This window comes from Tursiops truncatus, chromosome 10, assembly GCF_011762595.2.
Source record: "Tursiops truncatus isolate mTurTru1 chromosome 10, mTurTru1.mat.Y, whole genome shotgun sequence".
In the NCBI taxonomy this organism is placed as follows: Eukaryota; Metazoa; Chordata; class Mammalia; order Artiodactyla; family Delphinidae; genus Tursiops; species Tursiops truncatus.
Window position 1 is genome coordinate 45133702 of NC_047043.1, and position 21047 is coordinate 45154748.

Below are 21047 nucleotides of genomic sequence, written 5' to 3' on the forward strand. Positions count from 1 at the left end.
AAGGTGAAAGGTGGCCGATGCAGATGGTCGTCAATGCAGATGGTGATTTTTTGATGATGGCCATTCTGACCTGTGTGAGGTGATACTTCACTGTAGTTTTGATTTGCATTTCTCTAATAATTAGTGATGTTGAGCATATTTTCATGTGTTCGTCTTTTTTTAATTTCCTTTAAGTGTAAAGATTGTTTATTTGAGCTTTTTCTTGTTTTTTGAGGTAGGTCTGTATTGCAGTGAACTTTCCTCTTAGTACACCTTTTCTGTATTTCATAGATTTTTGGTATGTCACATTTTCATTTTCATTTGTCTCCGGGTACTTTTTAATTTCTCCTTTGATTTCTTCATTGACCCAGTAGTTGTACAGTATCATGTTGTTCAGTCTCCATATATTTGTGATTTTTCCAGTTTTCTTCTTTTAGTTGATTTGTACTTTCATAGCATTTTCATTGGAAAAGAAGTTTGATCTGATTTCAGTCCTCTAATTTATTGAGACTTGTTTTGAGTCCCAGCATATGGTCTTTCCTTGAGAAAGTTTCATGTGTCCTTGACAAAAGTGTGTATTCTGCTGTATTTGGATGGAATGTGCTGTACAAATCTATCAAATCCATGTGGTCTAATGTTTCATCTAAGGTCACTCTTTCCTTGTTGACTTTCTGTCTTAATGATCTATCCATTGATGTAAGTGGGGTGTTAAATTTCCTTACTATTATTGTATTGCTGTCAATTTCTTCCTTTATGTCTGTTAATAATTGTTTATATATTTTGGTGCTCCTTTTTAGGTATATATATATATTTATTATGTCTTCTTCATCTTACAAAACTAAAACTCTAGACAATTCATTAAGAAGTTATGGAGATCTGTTGCACAATAATGTGAATGTACTTATCACTACTGAGCTATACACTTAAAAATGACTAAAATGATAAATAATGTTATGTAGTTTTTACCATAATAAAGAGAATACCTTCTTACTGTACCTTCCATCTGACTTAAACCAATGAGTGAAGTTGTGCAAGGTGTATACAGGCATACCAACATTTAACTCTGTTGTAATCTCCACATAACCCTATGGTGTACTGTGGTGATAGCCACTAAAAATAAGTTAATGAATGCTAAAATAAATCCTTGAATCTATCTACCTATCTAAATATCTATCTATCTATATCTTAACACATAAACAGTGAAAGAAAAACAAAACTATTAAAATCTTTGTAGTTTAACACTTTTTAACAAAATTAAGCTTTCCTTTATGTATTATGTTTTTCCAATAATATGGAAGCCATATTTAAATAGAGACTGTATAAAAAAATAACTATATAAAATGACTCAACATCTCTATAAAAAACTGATTAGTTATTGCTGGATGATAATCAGTGCCTTTCCATTTTTATGGATATCTATATTGTCTGAACATTCCACAATGAATATGCATTAATTATGAAGTAAAAAAAGAATTACTTTAAAAATTTAAAGTAATTTTTAAATTTACAAAAGGAAAAGTGTGTATGCCTTATTTTCCATGGTTTTAAAATCAGGCAAGTTTGGTATATACCACTTTGTGACTATACAGTCGAGAAGTGCAATGACTGATCTATTAGTCATATATTAATAGATACATCAGGGAAGATGAGATAATTCCCTGAAACTATCAAAAGGGCAAAATAAATATAAAATTATTTTAAGGAAAACATAAAGATGACCAAGAGGCACATGAAAAGATGCTCAACATCATTAATTATTAGAGAAATGCAAATCAGAACTACAATGGCTTCACACTGGTCAGAATGGCCATCATCAAAATATCCACAAACAATAAATACTGGAGAGGATGTGGAGAAAAGGGAACCCTTTTGCACTGTTGGTGGGAATGTAAATAGATATAGCCAATATGGAGAACAGTATGGAGGTTCCTTAAAAAACTAAAAATAGAACTACCATATGACCCAGCAATCCCACTACTGGGCATATACCCTGAGAAAACTATAATTCAAAAAGACACATGCACCCCAGTGTTCATTGAAGCACTATTTACAGTAGGACATGGAAGCAACTTAAAAGTCCATCGACAGATGAATGTATAAAGAAGATGTGGTACATATACACAATGGAAAATTACTCAGCCATTAAAAGGGAGAAAGTTGGATCATTTGTAGAGACGTGGATGGACTTAGAGACTGTCATACAGAGTGAAGTAAGTCAGACACAAAAAGACAAATATTGTATATTAATGCATATATGTGGAATCTAGAAAAATGGCACAGATGAAAGTGTTTGCAAAGCAGAAATAGAGACACAGACATAAAGAACAAACATATGGATTCCAAGGGGGGAAAGGGGGATGGGATGCCTTGGGAGATTGGGATTGACATATATACACTATGTATAAAATAGATAACTAATGAGAACGATGCTGTATAGCATTGAACTCTACTCGATGTTCTGTGGTGACCTAAATGGGAAGGAAATCCAAAAAGGAGGGGATATATGTATGCATATGGCTGATTCACTTCGCTATACAGCAGAAACTAACAAAATATTGTCAAGCAATATACCCCAATTAAAAGAAGAAAAAACGAAAAGAAATTTTTAAAGGAAAGTATAGAAATTAACAGAAAAATCAGTGGAAATGGTATTTCATCCAGCCCCATTTCTTGATGGAAAACTTGTTGGAATTAATCATCAAGTGATCAAATTTCAAATGTCTAAAAATGCCTAAGTGGTAGCTTTGTAGAGAGCAAATAATGTCAGACAAATTTAATTTATATCTATGACAGAGTGACAAGGATAAACCAATAAGGATTGCATTGAATCTGTACATTGCCTTGGCTACTATAGTCATTTTGACAATATTGATTCTTCCAATCCAAGAACATGGTATATCTTTTCATCTGTTTCTGTCGTCTTTTATTTCTTTCATCAGCATCTTATAGTTTTTGGAGTACAGGTCTTTTGTCTCCTTAGGTAGGTTTATTCCTAGGTACATTTTGTTTTTGATTAGATGGTAAATGGAATTGTTTCTTGAATTTCTCTTTCTGATCTTTAATTGCTAGTGTATAGAAATGCAAAAGATTTGTGTGTATTAATTTTGTATCCTGCAACTTTACCAAATTAGTTGATGAATTCTAGTAGTTTTCTGGCAGCATCTTTAGGATTTTCTATGTATAGTATCATGTCATCTGCAAACAGTGACAGTTTCATTTCGTCTTTTCCAATTTGGATTCTTTTTATTTTTTTCTTCTATTATTTCCATGGCTAGAATTTCCAAGACTATGTTGAATAAAAGTGGCAAGAGTGGACATCTTTGTCTTGTTCCTGATCCTAGAAGAACTGCTTTCAGCTTTTCACCATTGAGTATGATGTTAGCTATAGGCTTGTCATATATGGCCTTTATTATGTTGAGGTATGTTCCCTCTGTAATTTTCTGGAGAGTTTTTATCATAAATGAGTGTTGAATTTTTTCCAAAGTCTTGTCTGCATCTGTTGAAATGATCATGTCGTTTTTATTCTTCAGTTTGTTGATGTGGTGTATCACACTGATTGATTTGTGGATACTGAAAAATTCTCACATCCCCAGGATAAATCGCACTTGATCATGGTGTGTGATCCTTTTAATGTTTTGTTGGATTCAGATTGCTAATATTTTGTTGAGGAATGTTCACCAGTAATATTGGCCTATAATTTTTTTTTTGTGGTATTTTTGTCTGGTTTTGGTACCAAGGTGATGGAGCTTGGGAGTGTTCCTTCCTCTGCAGTTTTTTGGAATACTTTCAGAAGGATGGGTGTTAGCTCTTCTCTCAACGTTTGATAGACTTTGCCTGTGAAGGCATCTGGTCCGGGACTTTTGTTAGTTGAGAGTTTTTTAATCATGAATTCAATTTCTGTTCATTTTTTCCTATTTCTTCCTGATTCAGTCTTGGGAGATTGTACCTTTCTAAGAATTTGTCCATTTCTTCCAGGTTGTCCATTTTATTAGCCTATAGTTGCTTGTAGCAGTCTCTTACGAACCTTTGTATTTCTGTGGCAAATAAATTAATTTTAAAAAGGAAGGAAGGATAAATAGTGTACGTTTGCTTAAAAGATATTCAGGACTTTCCTGGTGGTGCAGTGGTTAAGAATCTGCCTGCCAGTGCAGGGGACATGGGTTCGAGCCCTCATCTGGGAAGTTCCCACATGCTGCAGAGCAACTAAGCCCATGCACCAGACTACTGAGGCTGTGCTCTAGAGCCCACAAGCCACAACTACTGAGCCTGTATGCCACAACTACTGAAGCCCGCACACCTAGAGCCCATGGTCCGCAACAAGAGAAGCCCGTGCACCACAATGAAGAGTAGCCCCCATTTGCCACAACTAGAGAAACCCGTGCACAACAACGAAGACCCAATGCAGACAAAACTTAATAAATAAAAAAAAAAATTCACTTTGGGAAGATTCTCATAAGGATAAATTAGTATTTCCTCTTAAACATCTATGTAGGTAATTTCATGTTGATGAATATGAATGATATCATTTACAGATTTAATCCTTTATGTGACTTTTCTGTGACTCCCCTTTTTAATTGGATTTAAGTTTGTGAGAATATAAAATAGCATACTGTTTATCTCTACTACCCTATTTTAGATAATGGATGATTTCTATTTTCAGTTATTTTTCCTTAGGAACAATTCTGACTAAAAACAAAACATTTAACGTTAAAATATATTTGTTCTATTCATTGCTCCTAGGAAATTTATGTTTGCTTAGATATTTTAAATAATTAAAGGGAATATTCTTTCTCAAATTTTGTTTGAAGACGTTAAAAGTTAATTAAATGCATCCTTTGTTTCACAGAAGACAGTTGTATCTTCAGTCATTGCTTTTTGGTTTTAGTTGATATAGATCATTGTACAGACAGTACAGTAGCATAGCTTTCAGTCCCTTTATCAAGGTTCTTCAAAATCTTATTTAAGAAAGGGAGTGATAAGAACAGTCAGTGTATTTATGATGACTTCTTATTTCATTTAATGTTTTTCTTGTGAATTTTTTTCAGAAATTGAAAAATTTCAAGGTTCTGATGGAAAAAAGGAAGATGAAGAAAAGAAATATCTTGATGTCATCAGCAACAAAAACATAAAGCTCTCAGAAAGGGTATTGATTCCTGTCAAACAGTATCCAAAGGTACTGTAATATATGCTTTGTTCACATAGAATTAAGAAAAAATTGATAAAAATAAGACTTGATGGTTTATTCATTGTCTTTCATGAAATAAATGTGTAAAGCTTCATTTTATTAATATACACAAATATATGATACTGACATAGAAGAAGGAAAACTCTTTGAAAGTACAATAATTTTCAACTGATGGCTGTATTTTTATTCTGTGAATATGGGAAGCATAACTAGATATTTTAATAAGTTATTTAATGTGTAAATCATTTGACAATTTGATTTTTCAAATATGCACACTCAGTAATGTTTTGGTTCATGTTAAAATGCATATTCTTATTGCAAAAGGGAGTAGAATTACTGCTACTGTCAATATACAGCATTAGCCAAACAGCAGAGAATTATTATATTTAGGAAGGTAATATAGTCTTTATTAGACCCTTGGATTGTAATCTCTAGTCTTCTATATTCAGAGTCCATTTATATAATGATTATGATAGTATTTTCTTGAAAATACTTTTTCACTAGACACTTTGTCATCATGTGATATTTTTATCAGCAGAATCATTATTATAAAATATAACATTTCAATAGCATGGTTTCATTACTTATATTCATAAATTCCAATGGTTGAAAGCAGTTTCTTTTTTTAATTTTTTTTAAGTAAATTACCTAAGCAAAAAAAAAAAGGAAACTCAAAGATTTAAGCTGGTAATTAACTTTCTGAAGAGTGTATCTGAAGCAAAGACCATATAATTGTCCTAATAATAAAGATTACAGAAATAAATGCTGTAGTTTACCAATTGTCTTCTAATATGATAAAGTTTAGTAAATACAATTAAGTAGAAGGTTGTGTTTGTAATTATTTCAAACAGAATAAGCTGTTACAGCACATCAAACCATAAAATTTAACTTTCAGATGAGGTTTTTTGGGCATACACGTTTTTGGTTTTTGTGTTTATTTTGAGCTAGACCTACACTATTGCAAGATAGGTACATTCAATAGATATATATTTATAATTTAAATTTTATGAAATTTACTTTACACTTATGTTTTAAAATATTAAATTGGGCTGTCATAGAAATGTACATGAAAATTTTACTTAGTAATGAAATATGGTAGAAATATGATGGGGTATTGTGTCTTTTTTAAGGAACCTGGTTAATTAAACCTTTAGAGTCTAGATGGAGTACAGGGTCCTTCTTTAAATCATATATTTAAATATTACATAACTTGATACTTTTTCTCAGAATAATACTTGTCCATTCTTAGGATATGAGAAAGCTCGTGATAGACTCAGTATCTGCTTCTCAATAAAATGTAGCTCTATATCTCTGACCAAGTTGTGTTGGCGTTTCAAGTCCTGATAGCTCTCCAAGTGATGGGTGTGAGTGATGTTATACTGAATATTACAGTAGTAGTTTACACTTGATTCATAATGATGACTACTGAAACAAGAATATTTTATGGTGTCAATTTTTGTGTGATATTTAATTTCATAATTTATAGGAAGGTTTTTAAACAACAAAACCACCTATTATTCATATTGAAATAAACCATGTCTCACTAGCAAATTATTGTACCCCCTTGAATTTTTAGAATCACAGAATGCTTAAGCTGAGACTAATCTTGGAAATCACAGAATATATAAAACTTCTATTTTACAGATGTGGTAACTAATTATGACTTGCTCATAAAAAATTCACAACTAATTGTGAACTGCTCAAAGAAATAATCTTTGCTCTAGATGGAATGCTTCACGAGGCTGCTGTTATTTTAAAATTCTTCATTTTTTGTGAACCATTACATTTTTAACTTGACTAAAAATGCTCAAATTTTACATGACTTTTTCATATAAAGTGTGGAAGAAAGTTAAAACCGATAGCTCCTAATGATTAATAGTTTTACGGAGTATTATCAAATAACAATTTATGCCTTATAAAATCTACCATTTTTATGAATATAATGAATATAATGCCAAACTTCTTTATTTATTATGGTGATGTGCATTTCATACATCTAATTATCACACATAGAGAACTCTCAGAGCCCTTTTACAGAAAAAGAATACTGAGAAACACAATCATCTATCAAGTTGACCTACATTTGTTTTTGCTTGTTTTTATACTATAACAATAAAATTAAAATCAACGTTTTGAAAACAATATTTACTTTCAAAAGTGGTGTTTCTCTCCTGCTGACTGAATATCTGTGGTGTTAATATTATAATCTCTAATCTTGAACCGTATTTGCTGTGCATTTGTGAGCTGTAACACGTGTAGTGCGGTATGATCCTGTGAACTGTTGAGCAGGACACAAGAGTATGGGTTCAAGGTTTACTCTTTTAAAATAAAAAGTGATGCACCCTTTAGGGGTCCATCAGGGAAAGGCCTGCCTCACACGTCTTCTCCCACAGCTGTCCCTGCCCTTGATGCCTGCTGTGTGGACTGACAGTCCATGTGGTGTTTACATCATCCTCTCCAATAAAGTAATATAATATAGAATAGTATATAATATAGAGTATAATATAGAATAATATAGTATAATATAGAATAGTAATATAATATAGAGTATAATATAGTATAATATAGAATAGTAATATAATATAGAGTAATATAGAATTATGGGAATTCTTGAGGAAATGACCTCATCCCGATTTTACTACTTGACCTTTTACAGACAGATTTTGTTTCAATTAGTCTCTAATTCAAGTTAGTTTGCTGACTTAATTAATTCAAGGAACTGAGAGAAATTTAAGATTTAAATTATAGAAAATATAAGAATACTTTTCACACACATTAAGAATGATTTATCTAGTGTTTTGTAGTTAATCACTTAATTTGGAGGAAAAAGCCATATTAAATTATTTTAATGGACAGTTTTTCTTGTTTGTTTTAATTTTTTTTTTGTTTGTAACAAGATTAGTAAATAAATGGACTTTGTATATCTATTGTTTACATTTGCAAATGTTTTAGAATCAGAGCGATTATGTCTTGATGGTCAAATCTCTAAGGAGGCAACGTGGTCAGTATGTTCCTCTATAATCCTGAGATTATTGTGGAAAACGCACCACCTTTAACATTAGCTCTTTCTCCCTGAATCCACACACACGGCACTTTATAGTCCAATACACATTTACTTTTTTCAAATTTGGATACTTCCAACTCTTATGCATATTATAATCAGAATCAGTTTACAGTCTCTATCAGGCAAGTGGTGTTTATAACTCACTGTTTTTGTCTGTAAACTTTGCACATGTGAATTTGGTCATGGCTTCTTATATTGAGTTGTTTGTAGTGTTGGAAGTATGTGTATTGAGTTTAGTTGCTTTTGAAAGTGTATTAGGGCATTATGATTTAGTGTTGATGTGCTAGGAGATTACATATACAGAAAAAGAAGAGAACTGTAGCTTGGGGCATAAATTTCATATTAATGAAGACAGTCTTCATCCTTGCAAGAAGCAGAAAAAAGTGCCTTACAGGACATAAGAAACTAAGATACACATAATGTTGGCTGCTGTGTTCTGTTTTGTTCTGCTAGAAGGATGACTATCACAAGCAGGCATCCATGCAGAAGGATGCCCGTCACAAGCATGGGCACAGTGAGGAGGGTCAGAGGATGGGGCAGTACTGCCTCCACCTGCTGGAGACCTGCCTGTTGCTATTGTACCTATTTGTCCATCTGGGCAATTCAACCTCTCAGTGTCTTTTAAAAATACCTTTTTGATGTTGCCTTTAGAATCCTCTAAAATACTTCAGACATCTTCTTCAATTAAATTTGCCCCAAGGCCCACATTTTATTTCTCGACCCAAATTACTGCCAACTTTTTTTTTTTTTTTTTTTTTTTTTTTTGCGTTACACGGGCCTCTCACTGTTGTGGCCTCTCCCATTGCGGAGCACAGGCTCCGGACGCGCAGGCTCAGCGGCCATGGCTCACGGGCCCAGCCGCTCCGCGGCACGTGGGATCTTCCTGGACTGGGGCACGAACCCATGTCCCCTGCATCGGCAGGCGGACTCTCAACCACTGCGCCACCAGGGAAGCCCTACTGCCAACTTTTAAAGCAATAAATTGCCAGGAGCATAAATCGGCCCCCAAAATTTAGCCCCTTTTAAGATCAAATGCAGCCATGTCCCCCTGTGCTGCTTTTGAAATCAATTCCTTATGTAGATTAATGCAGAAAATTAAAGTTCCAAAATATGTTCAAAAACACCACACTTGCTCTATATTTTGTCTTTGCCTGCTCAGTCCCAGAGAGAGGGGCTGCCTTCTGTGCCTGGTTGGAAGCACTCTCCACAGCCTGGCATGTCCTCCCACAAATCTTGTTTCCTTCTCTGTACTTTGAAAGATGAAAACCAAAACCTGTTATTTTTTCTAACTTTTTAAGTAATTATCAGAACATTTAAGAATGGTTAATAGGATGATGAGTTAAGGTGGCAGAGGAGTAGGAGGACGTGGAGTTCATCTCTCTCCACAGATGCATCAGGAATACAACTATAGATGCAACAGTTCTCACAGGACACTGGCTGAATGCTAGCAGAAGACCTTGAACAACAGAAAGGACTATAAAGATCCTTGCATAACTGGGTATGACAAAAAATAAAAAAGGTAGAGGATGAGGAGAGGAAGTGGGACAGGGCCTGCACCCGCAGTTGGGGAGCTGAAGCAGAGGAGAGATTCCTGGATTCGGGGAAACCCTTTTCTGACAGGGAAATCAATTGGGACAGAAGGGAAGCATTTGAGGCTGTTGGAAGAGGGTGAAGTGGCTGATCTGTGACAGATGCAGCAGACTCAGAACTACACAGACAGTCTGTATTGTGGCCCTACGTGCCCCGGACTGGGACGTGTGTTCACAGGTGTGCAAGGGAGCTGGGAGCTGGAGCATGGGGATTGGAGAAGAGGCCTGGGGCAAGAACTGGTGTTGGCTGTGGGAAGACAGACTGAGGGGACAGGAGGGAAGAAATCCACAGCAGGGAATGCCTACAGAGGAAGACCGGACTGCCATGGAAGCAGGCACTACTGCTGAGTCACACTCAGGGGGAGGAGCCACTATTGTAGCCTCTCTGTCCCCTCATGCTGGCACCCACCAACAGACAATAAAAGAAGCCCTCTCAGGGCCAGCCCTCACATGCCAGCTTCCGGGCACCAAAAATAGCCCGGCCAGGGCCAGCCCTCATGCACCTTACGCCAGGTGCCAGAAAAGGCCCTCACTAGGGCCATATCTCTTGCACCCATGATCGCTGGCTTCCCTGCACATTTGGCACCACCAGGGCTCCTGCCATCCAAGCAGTCATACCACCTCTGTGCCTGGTCCTCACTGGGACAGAGCCATGAGCTCCAAGGCATCCTCAAGACCAGACTCCTGTGGTTGGACCACATGCAGAGTTGGGGATAAAACCAAAGCTGAACCCCAGGGATGGGGCGACTAAGAAAGAGGATTGAAAATCTTTCCGTGAGCTGTACAAGCTGCAGATTAAATCCACATGATCAGCTAGACCCTACGTCTATCCAATATCTGAGTAGACAATGAGTGTTCCCACAAATGAAAACAGTCTATCTCTGGCAGCTGTGGAGTTTGGGGACAAGAACACACAGGAATTGGGCCACATCAGAGTCTGCGTGGTCCCCACAGGGCCCACAGCAGGTCCAGGGACCAGCCCAGAGGCAGAGGAGGACCTCCTGGGGAGGCAGAGGTGAGCTGTGGCTCATGGCGTGTGCAAGGACACTTAACAGCTGAGACCCCACGGAAACATAATTATTACTATTACTTTTATTATATTTTGATTCATTCTCTTGTTGGTTCTAGCTTTTTTTTTTTTAGTTTATTTTGGGGGGGGAATCTTCGTGTTTTATAACGTTTAAAAAATTTTTTTATATATTTCTGTTTTCACTTTTCTTTTATGTTGTTCTGTGTTCTTTTCTCTCATTTTATTCTTTTTCTTTCATATATTTTGTATTTTAAAAAAAATTCCCATTTCTACTTTCCTTTTCTGTTGTTTTGTTTTTTCCCTTTTTTAAAAATTATTTTTATCGGTTTGTTCTGTTTCTTTGCTTTATTCTTCAGTTGGCATACTTCTTTGGTTTTGTTTTTAGGTTTTGTGTTTTTGTTAGTTTTGATTCTAATTCTTTGATTTTGTTTTTAGGTTCTTCAGTTTCTCTGGTTGTTCTCTTGTTTTTTTGTTTCTGTTTTGTTTTTTTTCTGTTTTTGTTTTTGTTTGGTTCTGTTTTTCTTTCTTTTGCATGTGTGTGTGTTTCCTTGTTTCTGTTTTTGGTTGTTTGATTCTGTTTTTACCATTTTCTGGGGCCTTGTTTGTCTTTTTTTTTTTCCTTTCTTTTACTTTAATATATTTTTTATCTTATTTTTTTACATTTCTATTTCTATGTTGCTTTTCTGTTGTTCTGTCTTCTTTCCCCATTTTCTTTTTTTTAAATCATTTTTGTCACTTTGTTTCTTTGCTTCATTCTTCAATTGGCACTCTGCTTTGGTTTGGTTTTTTTGGTTTTGTGTTTTTGTTACTTTTCTTTTTAATGGTTTGATTTCATTCCTGGGTTTGTTTGTTTGTCTGGTTGTTCTCTTGCTTTTTGCTTTATTTGGCTCTGTTTCTTTTGTGTGTGTGTGTGTGTGTGTTTCCTTGTTTCTGTTTCCGTTTTTTTGATTTTAATTTTTACCATTTGTCTGGGGTTTTGTTAGTGTTTTAAAAAAAATTTTTTTAATCACCTTTATTGTCAGGATGAGTGACTTGCAGGGTCTTGGTTCCCTGACTGGAAGTTGGGCCTGAGGCTCCAGGATGGAAGCACTGAGTCCAGGACGCTGGACCATGAGAGAATTCCCTGCCCTAGGGAAGATTAATCACCGAGTGCTTTCACGGAGGCCTCTATCTGAATCCAAGATCCAGCTCCACCCAACTGCCTGCAGCTCCCAGGGCTGAATGCCTCACACCAAACAACAAATAAGACAGGAAGACAAAACCATGCATCAGCATACAGACGACCTAAAGTCATACTAAGCTCACAGACACCCCAAAACATACCACCTGACACAGCCCTGCTCATCAGAGAGAAAAGACAGCTCCATCCACTAGAATGCAGGCACCAGTCCCTCCCATCAGGAAGCCTAAGCAAGCCACTGGACCAACCTCACCACTGGGGGCAGAGAACAGAAGCAAGAGGAACTACGACCCTGCAGCTGAGGGATAGTATACCTCAAATACTGTAAATTAGACAACATGAGAAGACAGGGAAATATCTTGCAGGCAAAGGAGCAAGATAAAAACCCACAAAACCAGGGCTTCCCTGGTGGCGCAGTGGTTGAGAGTCCGCCGGCAGATGCAGGGGACACAGGTTCGTGCCCTGGTCCGGGAAGATCCCACATGCCGCGGAGGAGCTAGGCCCATGAGCCATGGCCGCTGAGCCTGTGCGTGCATCCGGAGCCTGTGCTCCGCAACGGGAGAGGCCACATCAGTGAGAGGCCCACGTACCGCAAAAAAAAACAAAAACCACAAAACCAAATAAATAAAAAATGAAGAGGAAATAGGCAAACTACCTGAAACTACTAAAGAGAGTAAATATGAACCAAAATCTTGGAAATAGAATAGAGAAAATACAAGAAACATTTAACAAGAACCGAGAAGAACTAAAGAGCAAACAAACAGTAGTGACCAACACAGTAACTGAAATTAAAAATAATCTAGAAGGAATCAATAGCAGAATAACTTAGGTAGAAGAACGGATACGTGAGCTGGAAGTTAGAATGGTGGAAATAAATGCTGCAGAGCAGAATAAAGAAAAAATAATGAAAAGAATTGAGGACAGTCTCAGAGACTTCTGGGACAATATTAAGCACACCAACCTTTGAATTATAGGCGTCCCAGAAGAATAATTTAAAAAGAAAGGGTCTGAGAAAATATTTCAAGAGATTATAGTTGAAAACTTCCCCAAAACGGGAAAGGAAATAAAGTCAAGTCCAGGAAGTGTAAAGAGTCCCATACAGGATAAACCCAAGGAGAAACATGCCAAGTTACATACTAATCAAACTAACAAAAATTAAACAAAATGAAAAAATACTGAAAGCAGGAAGGGAAAAGCAACAAATAATATACAAGGGAATCCCCATAAGGATAACAGCTGATCTTTCAGCAGAAACTCTTCAAGCCAGCGGAGAGTGGCAGGATATATTTAAAGTGATGAAAGGGAAAAACTTATAACCAAGATTCCTCTACCCAGCAAGGATCTCATTCAGATTTGATAGAGAAATCAAAAGCTTTACAGACAAGCAAAAGCTAAGAGAATTCAGCACCACCAAACCAGCTTTACAACAAATGCTAAAGGAATTTCTCTAGGCAGGAAACACAAGATAAGGAAAAGATCTACAAAAACAAACCCCCCAAAATTAAGAAAATAAAAGGAACATACATATAAATAACTACCTTAAATGTAAATGGATTAAATGCTCCAACCAAAAGTCACAGATTGGCTGAATGGATACAAAAACAAGACCCGTATTTGTGCAGTCTACAAGAGATCAACTTCAGACCTAGGGACACATACAAGCTGAAAGTGAGGGGATGGAAAAAGATACTCCATGAAAATGGAAAACAAAAGAAAGCTGGAGCAGCAATTCTCATATCAGACAAAAGAGACTTTGAAATAAAGACTGTTACAAGAGACAAAGAAGGATACTACATAATGATCAAGTGATCAATCCAAGAAGAAGATATAATGATTGTAAATATTTATGCACCCAACATAGAAGCACCTCAATACATAAGTTGAATGTTAACAGCCATAAAAGGGGAAATCAACAGTAATACAATAATAGTAGGGGACTTTAACATCCCATTTACACCAATGGACAGATCATCAAAAATGAAAACAAATAAGGAAACACAAGCTTTAAATGACACATTAGAAAAAATGAACTTGATTGATATGTACAGAACATTCCATCCAAAAACAAGAGTACACTTTCTTCTCAAATGCACGTGGAACATTCTCCAGGATAGATCAATTCTTGGGTCACAAATCAAGCCTTGGTAAGTTTAAGAAAATTGAAATCGTATAATGCATCTTTTCTGACCACAACACTATGAGACTAGATATCAGTTACAGGGAAAAAACTGTGAAAAATGCAAACACATGTAGGCTAAACAATATGATACTAAATAACCAAAAGATCATTGAAGAAATCAAAGAGGAAATCAAAAAATACCTAGAAACAAATGACAATGAAAACATGACTACCCAAAACCTATGGGATGCAACAAAAGCCATTCTAATAGGGAAGTTTATAGCAATACAATCCTACCTCAAGAAACAAGAAAAATCTCAAATAAACAACCTAACCTTATACCTAAAGCAATTAGAGAAAGAAGAACAAAAAGAAAAAAACCCAAAATTAGCAGAAGGAAAGAAATCATAAAAATCAGATCAGAAATCAATGAACAAGAAATGTAGGAAACAATAGCAAAGATCAATAAAACTAAAAGCTGGTTCTTTGATAAGAAAACAAAATTGATAAGCCATGGCAGACTCATCACGAAAAAAAGGGAGAAGACTCAAATCAACAGAATGAGAAATGAAAAAGGAGAAGTAACAAATGGCACTGCAGGAATACAAAGGATCATGAAAAATGACTACAAGCAACTATATGCCAAAAAAATGGACAACCTGGAATATATGGACAAATTCTTAGAAATGTACAACCTTCAAGGATTGAATCAGGAAGAAATAGAAACTATGAACAGATCAATCAAAAGCACTGAAATTGAAAATGTGATTACAAATCTTCCAACAAACAAAAGCCCAGAGCCAGATGGCTTCACAGGTGAATCATATCAAACATGTAGTGAAGAGCTAACACCTATCCTTCTCACACTCTTCCAAAATATAGCAAGGGAGGAACACTCCCAAACTCATTCTACGAGTTCACCATCACCCTGATCCCAAAACCAGACAAAGATGTCACAGAAAAAGAAAATTATAGACCAATATCACTGATGAAGAGAAATGCAAAAATCCTCAACAAAATACTAGCAAACAGAATCCAACAGCACATTAAATAGATCATATACCATGATCAAGTGGGGTTTATCCCAGGAATGCAAGAATTCTTCAATATATGCAAATCAATCACTGTGATACACCATATTAACAAATTGAAGAATAAAATCCATATGATCATCTCAATAGATGCAGAAAAAGCTTTCGACAAAATTCAACACCCATTTATGATAAAAACTCTCCAGAAAATGGGCATACAGGGAACCGACCTCAACATAATAAAAAATCATATATGACAAATCCACTGCCAACATCATTCTCAGCGGTGAAAAACTGAAAGCATTTCCTCTAAAATCAGGAACAAAACAAGGATGTCCACTCTCACCACTTTTATTCACGTAGATTTGGAAATCCTAGTTATGGCATTCAGAGAAGAAAAAGAAATAAAACAATCCAAATTGGAAAAGAAGCAGTAAAACTGTCACTGTTTGTAGATGACATGATACTATACTTAGAAAATCATAAAGTGGCCACCAGAAAACTACTAGAGGTAATCAATGAATTTGGTAAATTTGCAGGATACAAAATTAATACACAGAAATCTCTTGCATTCCTATGCATTAGCAACAAAAAGTCAGAAACAGAAATTAAGGAAACACTCCCATTTACCATTGCAACAAAAAGAATAAAATACCTAGGAATAATCCTACCTAAGGAGGCAACAGGCCTGTACTCAGAAAACTGTAAGACACTGATGAAAGAAATTAAAGATGATACAAACAGATGGAGAGATATACCATGTTATTGGATAGGAAGAATCAACATTGTGAAAATGACTATACTACCCAAAGCAATCTACAGATTCAGTGCAGTCCCTATCAAACTACCAATGGCATTTCTCACAGAACTAGAACAAAAAAATTCACAATTTGTAGGGAAACACAAAAGACCCCAAATAGCCAAAGCAATATTGAGAAAGAAAAATGGAGCTAGAGGAATCAGGCTCCCTGACTTCAGAATATACTACAAAGCTACAGTAATCAAGACAGTATGGTACTGACACAAAAACAGAAATATAGATCAATTGAAAAGGACAGAAAGCCCAGAGATAAACCCACATACATATGGTCACCTTATCTTTGATAAAGGAGGCAAGAATATACAATGGAGAAACGACAGCCTCTTCACTAAGTGGTGCTGGACAGCTACATGTAAAAGAATGAAATTAGAACATGTCCTAACACCATACACAAAAATAAATTCAAAATGGATTAAAGACCTAAATATAAGGTCAGACACCATAAAACTCTTAGAGGAAAACATAGACAGAACACTCTATGACATAAAGCACAGCAAGATCCTTTTTGACCCACCTCCTAGAGTAATGGAAATAAAAACAAAAATAAACAAATGGGACCTAATGAAACTTCAGATCTTTTGCATAGCAAGGGAACCATAAACAAGATGAAAAGAAAACCCTCAGAATGGGAGAAAATATTTGCAAACAAAGCAACTGACAAAGGATTAATCTCCAAAATATACAAGCAGTTCATGCAGCTCAATATCAAAAAACAACCAACCCAATCCAAAAATGGGCAGAAGACCTAAATAGACATTTCTCCAAAGAAGATATACAGATTGCCAACAAACACATGAAAAGATGCTCAACATCAGTAATAATTAGAGAAATGCAAATCAAAAGCACAATGAGATATCACCTCACACTGGTCAGAATGGCAATCATCAAAAAATCTACAAACAATAAATGCTGGAAAGGGTGGGGAGAAAAGGGGACCCTCCTGCACTCTTGGTAGATTATAAATTGATACAGCCACTATGGAGAACAGTATTGAGTTTCCTTAAAAAACTAAAACTAGAACTACTATATGACCCAGCAATCCCACTACTGAGCATATACCCTGAGAAAACCATAGTTCAAAAGGAGTCATGTACCACAATGTTCATTGCAGCATTATTTACAATAGCCAGGACATGGAAGCAACCTGAGTGTCCATCGACAGATCAATGGATAAAGAGGAAGTGGCACATACATAAAATGGAATATTACTCAGCCATAAAAGGAAACAAAATTGAGTTATTTATAGTCAGGTGGATGGACCTAGAGTCTGTCATACAGAGTGAAGTAAGTCAGAAAAACAAATACCATATGCTAACACTATATGTGGAATCTAAAAAAAAATAAAAATGATTCTGAAGAACCTAGGGACAGGACAGGAATAAAGATGCAGACTTAGAGAATGGATTTGAGGACACATGGAGGGGAAGGGTAAGCTGGGATGAAGTGAGAGAGTGGCATTGACATATATACACTACCAAATGTAAAATAGATAGCAAGTAGGAAGCAACCACATAGCACAGGGAGATCAGCTTGGTGCTTTATGACTATCTAGAGGTGTCAGATAGGGAGGGTGGGAGGGAGCTACAAGAGGGTGAGTATATGGGGTTATATGTATACGTATAGCTGATTCACTTTTTTATACAGCAGAAACTAACACAATATTGTAAAGCAATTATACTCCAATAAAGATGTTAAAAAAAACAAAGAATAGTTAATAGAGACACAAGGTTACTAACTGTGGAAACTATGACACTTCAAAGCCAGCATTACCACTTACAGTCTTGGAGACATCTCTCTATTTTTCTAAGCAATGTGTTTTCTAAAATCCACTCTGTAGCTTATATCTTAAGCTTGTTTTATCTTTACCAGAGACCACTTCATAGCATCGCTTGCTTTTTATTTTTCTAAAGGAAATGAAAAAGAGGATTTGTTGGGCTTTGTGATTTCAGTTTCATTTATATCTGTTTCCTAATCTCTCACCTGTGAATTTAAATGTCAGTTGAGGGCTTCCCTGGTGGCGCAGTGGTTGGGAGTCCGCCAGCCGATGCGGGGGACACAGGTTAGTGCCCCGGTCCGGGAGGATCCCATGTGCCGCGGAGCAGCTGGGCCTGTGATCCATGGCCGCTGAGCCTGCGCTCCGCAACGGGAGAGGCCACAGCAGTGAGAGACCCACGTACCACCACAAAAAAAAAAAAAAAAGTCAATTGAGAAAATAATGACACTCCTAGAAGTGTCACATTTTTTTACGAGAAAGAAAATAATTCCAAAGTGCTTGTGCAATGCATTCTCTTTAATAGAGTGGCACCTGAAATTACCATGTTTTCCAGAAAAATTTGGAAATTTGCAGAGGTATTCTGTCTAGTACTTATCTTTTCCAATGACTTTTTTATTAATGCCCATCCCATGTATTTAAATATTATTTTTCCATTTGGCACTCAAACTTTTTTTTTGTCTCCAATAACCCATATATTCCTAATCCTGAATTGTATGTGTTTCTCTCCCCATCCTTTTTTAGGAGTTCAGCACACCCTCACGAAATGTGTGCTCACATTTCCCCAAATGATCTCACCTTCTTTTCTAGGTCTAGACCCCCTAGGGGATCTTCAGTCTGTTTTAACCTGCTGTTTCTATCCCACCAGTGTATTTCATACTCACCTTCAACTGAAAAACTGGGAACTACTTCAAATGGATCATTAAAATGCTAGTGCCTTTTTAAATGTGTCCAAACATGTATCCTTACTCAAGGGTCCTTTGAGAGCCAAAAGATCTTCTACCTCACATCCCTTCTTTAATCTCACCATTCTTTATTTGCTTGTTCGTTCATTTGTTTGTTTAATTCAGTGAGCCTTCAATAAGTTTCTCTACACCCATTAGAGCATAGATGGCCCTTCTGCCATTTATTTTGTTGTTGCAATAGAAATGGATTTTTATGTAGATAGATCTTAAAGAGAGTAGAGGAGAAAGATCACTATTAAAATCGAGAGGCACAACATTATCAGTTGAATGGATTCCCATATTATTACTGACCCTGGAGGACATATTGACATATGGAACCAAATTAATTTGATATAAATTCAAGCACTGTAATATACCTTGAGAATAGCAGGAAAAAACTTCCTCTGGAAAGGATACAGGAAATAGAAGTTAATGCATCTCCTCCCCACCTCCAGAAAGGTCTAGAGAAGGGATTATTGTTACTTATAATACTAAGTTAAGACCTAACTACAACCACCTTTTTGAAAGGAATTTAGAATCATGTAGAAAAATTGTGAGTGACTTTTATTTATTTTTTCAAATTTAAGTAATTGTTAAAAGAAATTTGTGTAACACATTTAGATTTCTACCATTTTATAAGTAATTTTCTTAAAATACATGGATTTCACAAATATATCACAAAAATAAACACTACAATTCTATTATGAATATCAATGCAAAAACTTTAAAAATATTACCAAATGTTGTGTATCAGTATTCAGAGCACCATTATTCACAATTGCCAAAATACAGAAACAACTCAGATGTCCTCAGCTGATGCACAGATAAACTAAATGTGGTATACACACACAGTGGAATATTATTCAGCTGTAAAGAACAATGAAATTTAGATGCATATTACAACATGGATGAATATTGAAAACATCATGTTAATAAGGAGAATAAGCCAGACACAAAAGGACAAATATTGTATGATTCCACTTATGAAAGGTACTTAGAACAGGCACATTCATAGGTACAAAAAGTGTAATCGAGGTTACCCGGGGCTGTGGAGAGAGATGAATGGAGAGTTATTGTTTAATAGATATAGAGTTTCTCTTTGGGATGATGAAAAAGTTCTGGAAATGGACGTGGTGATGGTTGCACATTGTGAATGTACTTAATGCCACTCAATTCCACATTTAAAAATAGTTAAAATGGTAAATTTTATGTTATATATATATATATAATTTATTTATTTATTTATTTTTTTGCGGTACGTGGGCCTCTCACCGTTGTGGCCTCTCCCGTTGTGGAGCACAGGCTCCGGACGTGCAGGCTCAGCGGCCATGGCTCACGGGTCCAGCCGCTCCGTGGCACGTGGGATCCTCCTGGACCGGGGCACGAACACATGTCCCCTTCATCGGCAGGCGGACTCTCAACCACTGCGCCACCAGGGAAGCCCTGCTGTATACATTTTATTGCAATAATAATAATGTTATAAAAATATTACCAAACGAATTTCAATAGTACATTACAAGCAAAATAAATTACACACAAATGTAGTTTTATTACAGGAATGCAAGACTGGTTTAGTACTTTAAAATATTTTTTTTAAATTACCGAATTTTAGGATCAAATCAGGCATTTGGTAACATCAATTTTCCATTCCTCATGAAATGACATGAACATATGTAATGAGTGTATATTAGAAATCAGTGTGAAGAAATTGTTTATTCATTAATTGTTAGATAGGGAACTAGTGAGGCATTTAGGGCAAAAGAAAATAAAGACTAAATCCCTAACCCATCTTTTGCACCAGCATAAATCTCAACTGGGTCTAAGATTAAATTTTTTTAAAAGTACTGGAATAAATTATGAGAAATTTATTTTATAATATTTGAGGGGAGAACATTTCTAAGAAAGATGGAAAATACTTGAAGCCATAAGTAAATGATTAAAATATTTTACACCGTAAAACTAAAACTCTGTATAAGCAAAAATAATGATGATGATTACCAAAATAAAAAGTCACAATCAAAATGTTAAACTGGCATGGCTATTTGAGAAATATTTGAAACACATGACAGACACTTTATTTTATTTATATGTAATGGTCCCACTTTTTCTAGTTGAAGAAGAAGCCAATGATACCAACACAGTTGTCACACATATACTGTTTAAAACAAATAGAAAAAACCCTGAACCTCACTTATCAGAAAAATCAAGTTAAGATGAATTTGAAATGTTTCTCTCCTCTAGCAGACTGATGAAAAAAGTTTGATTATAACCAATACTAATGGTGTTAGAGTATGGGGGAATAATACACTCTGTAAACTGCTGCTCAGAGCATGGA

At 35.8% G+C, this 21047-nt stretch overlaps 1 protein-coding gene across 1 annotated transcript in view; it reads left to right on the forward strand.

Moving 5' to 3' along the window:
- The window catches only part of KHDRBS2 (KH RNA binding domain containing, signal transduction associated 2), a 689475-nt gene that overhangs the window by 93166 nt on the left and 575262 nt on the right, over positions 1 to 21047 (forward strand). The window contains exon 2 of the mRNA XM_019931400.3: positions 5025 to 5152. Coding sequence (XP_019786959.1) covers positions 5025 to 5152 — 128 coding nt within the window. The remainder of the gene's footprint in view (positions 1 to 5024; positions 5153 to 21047) is intronic.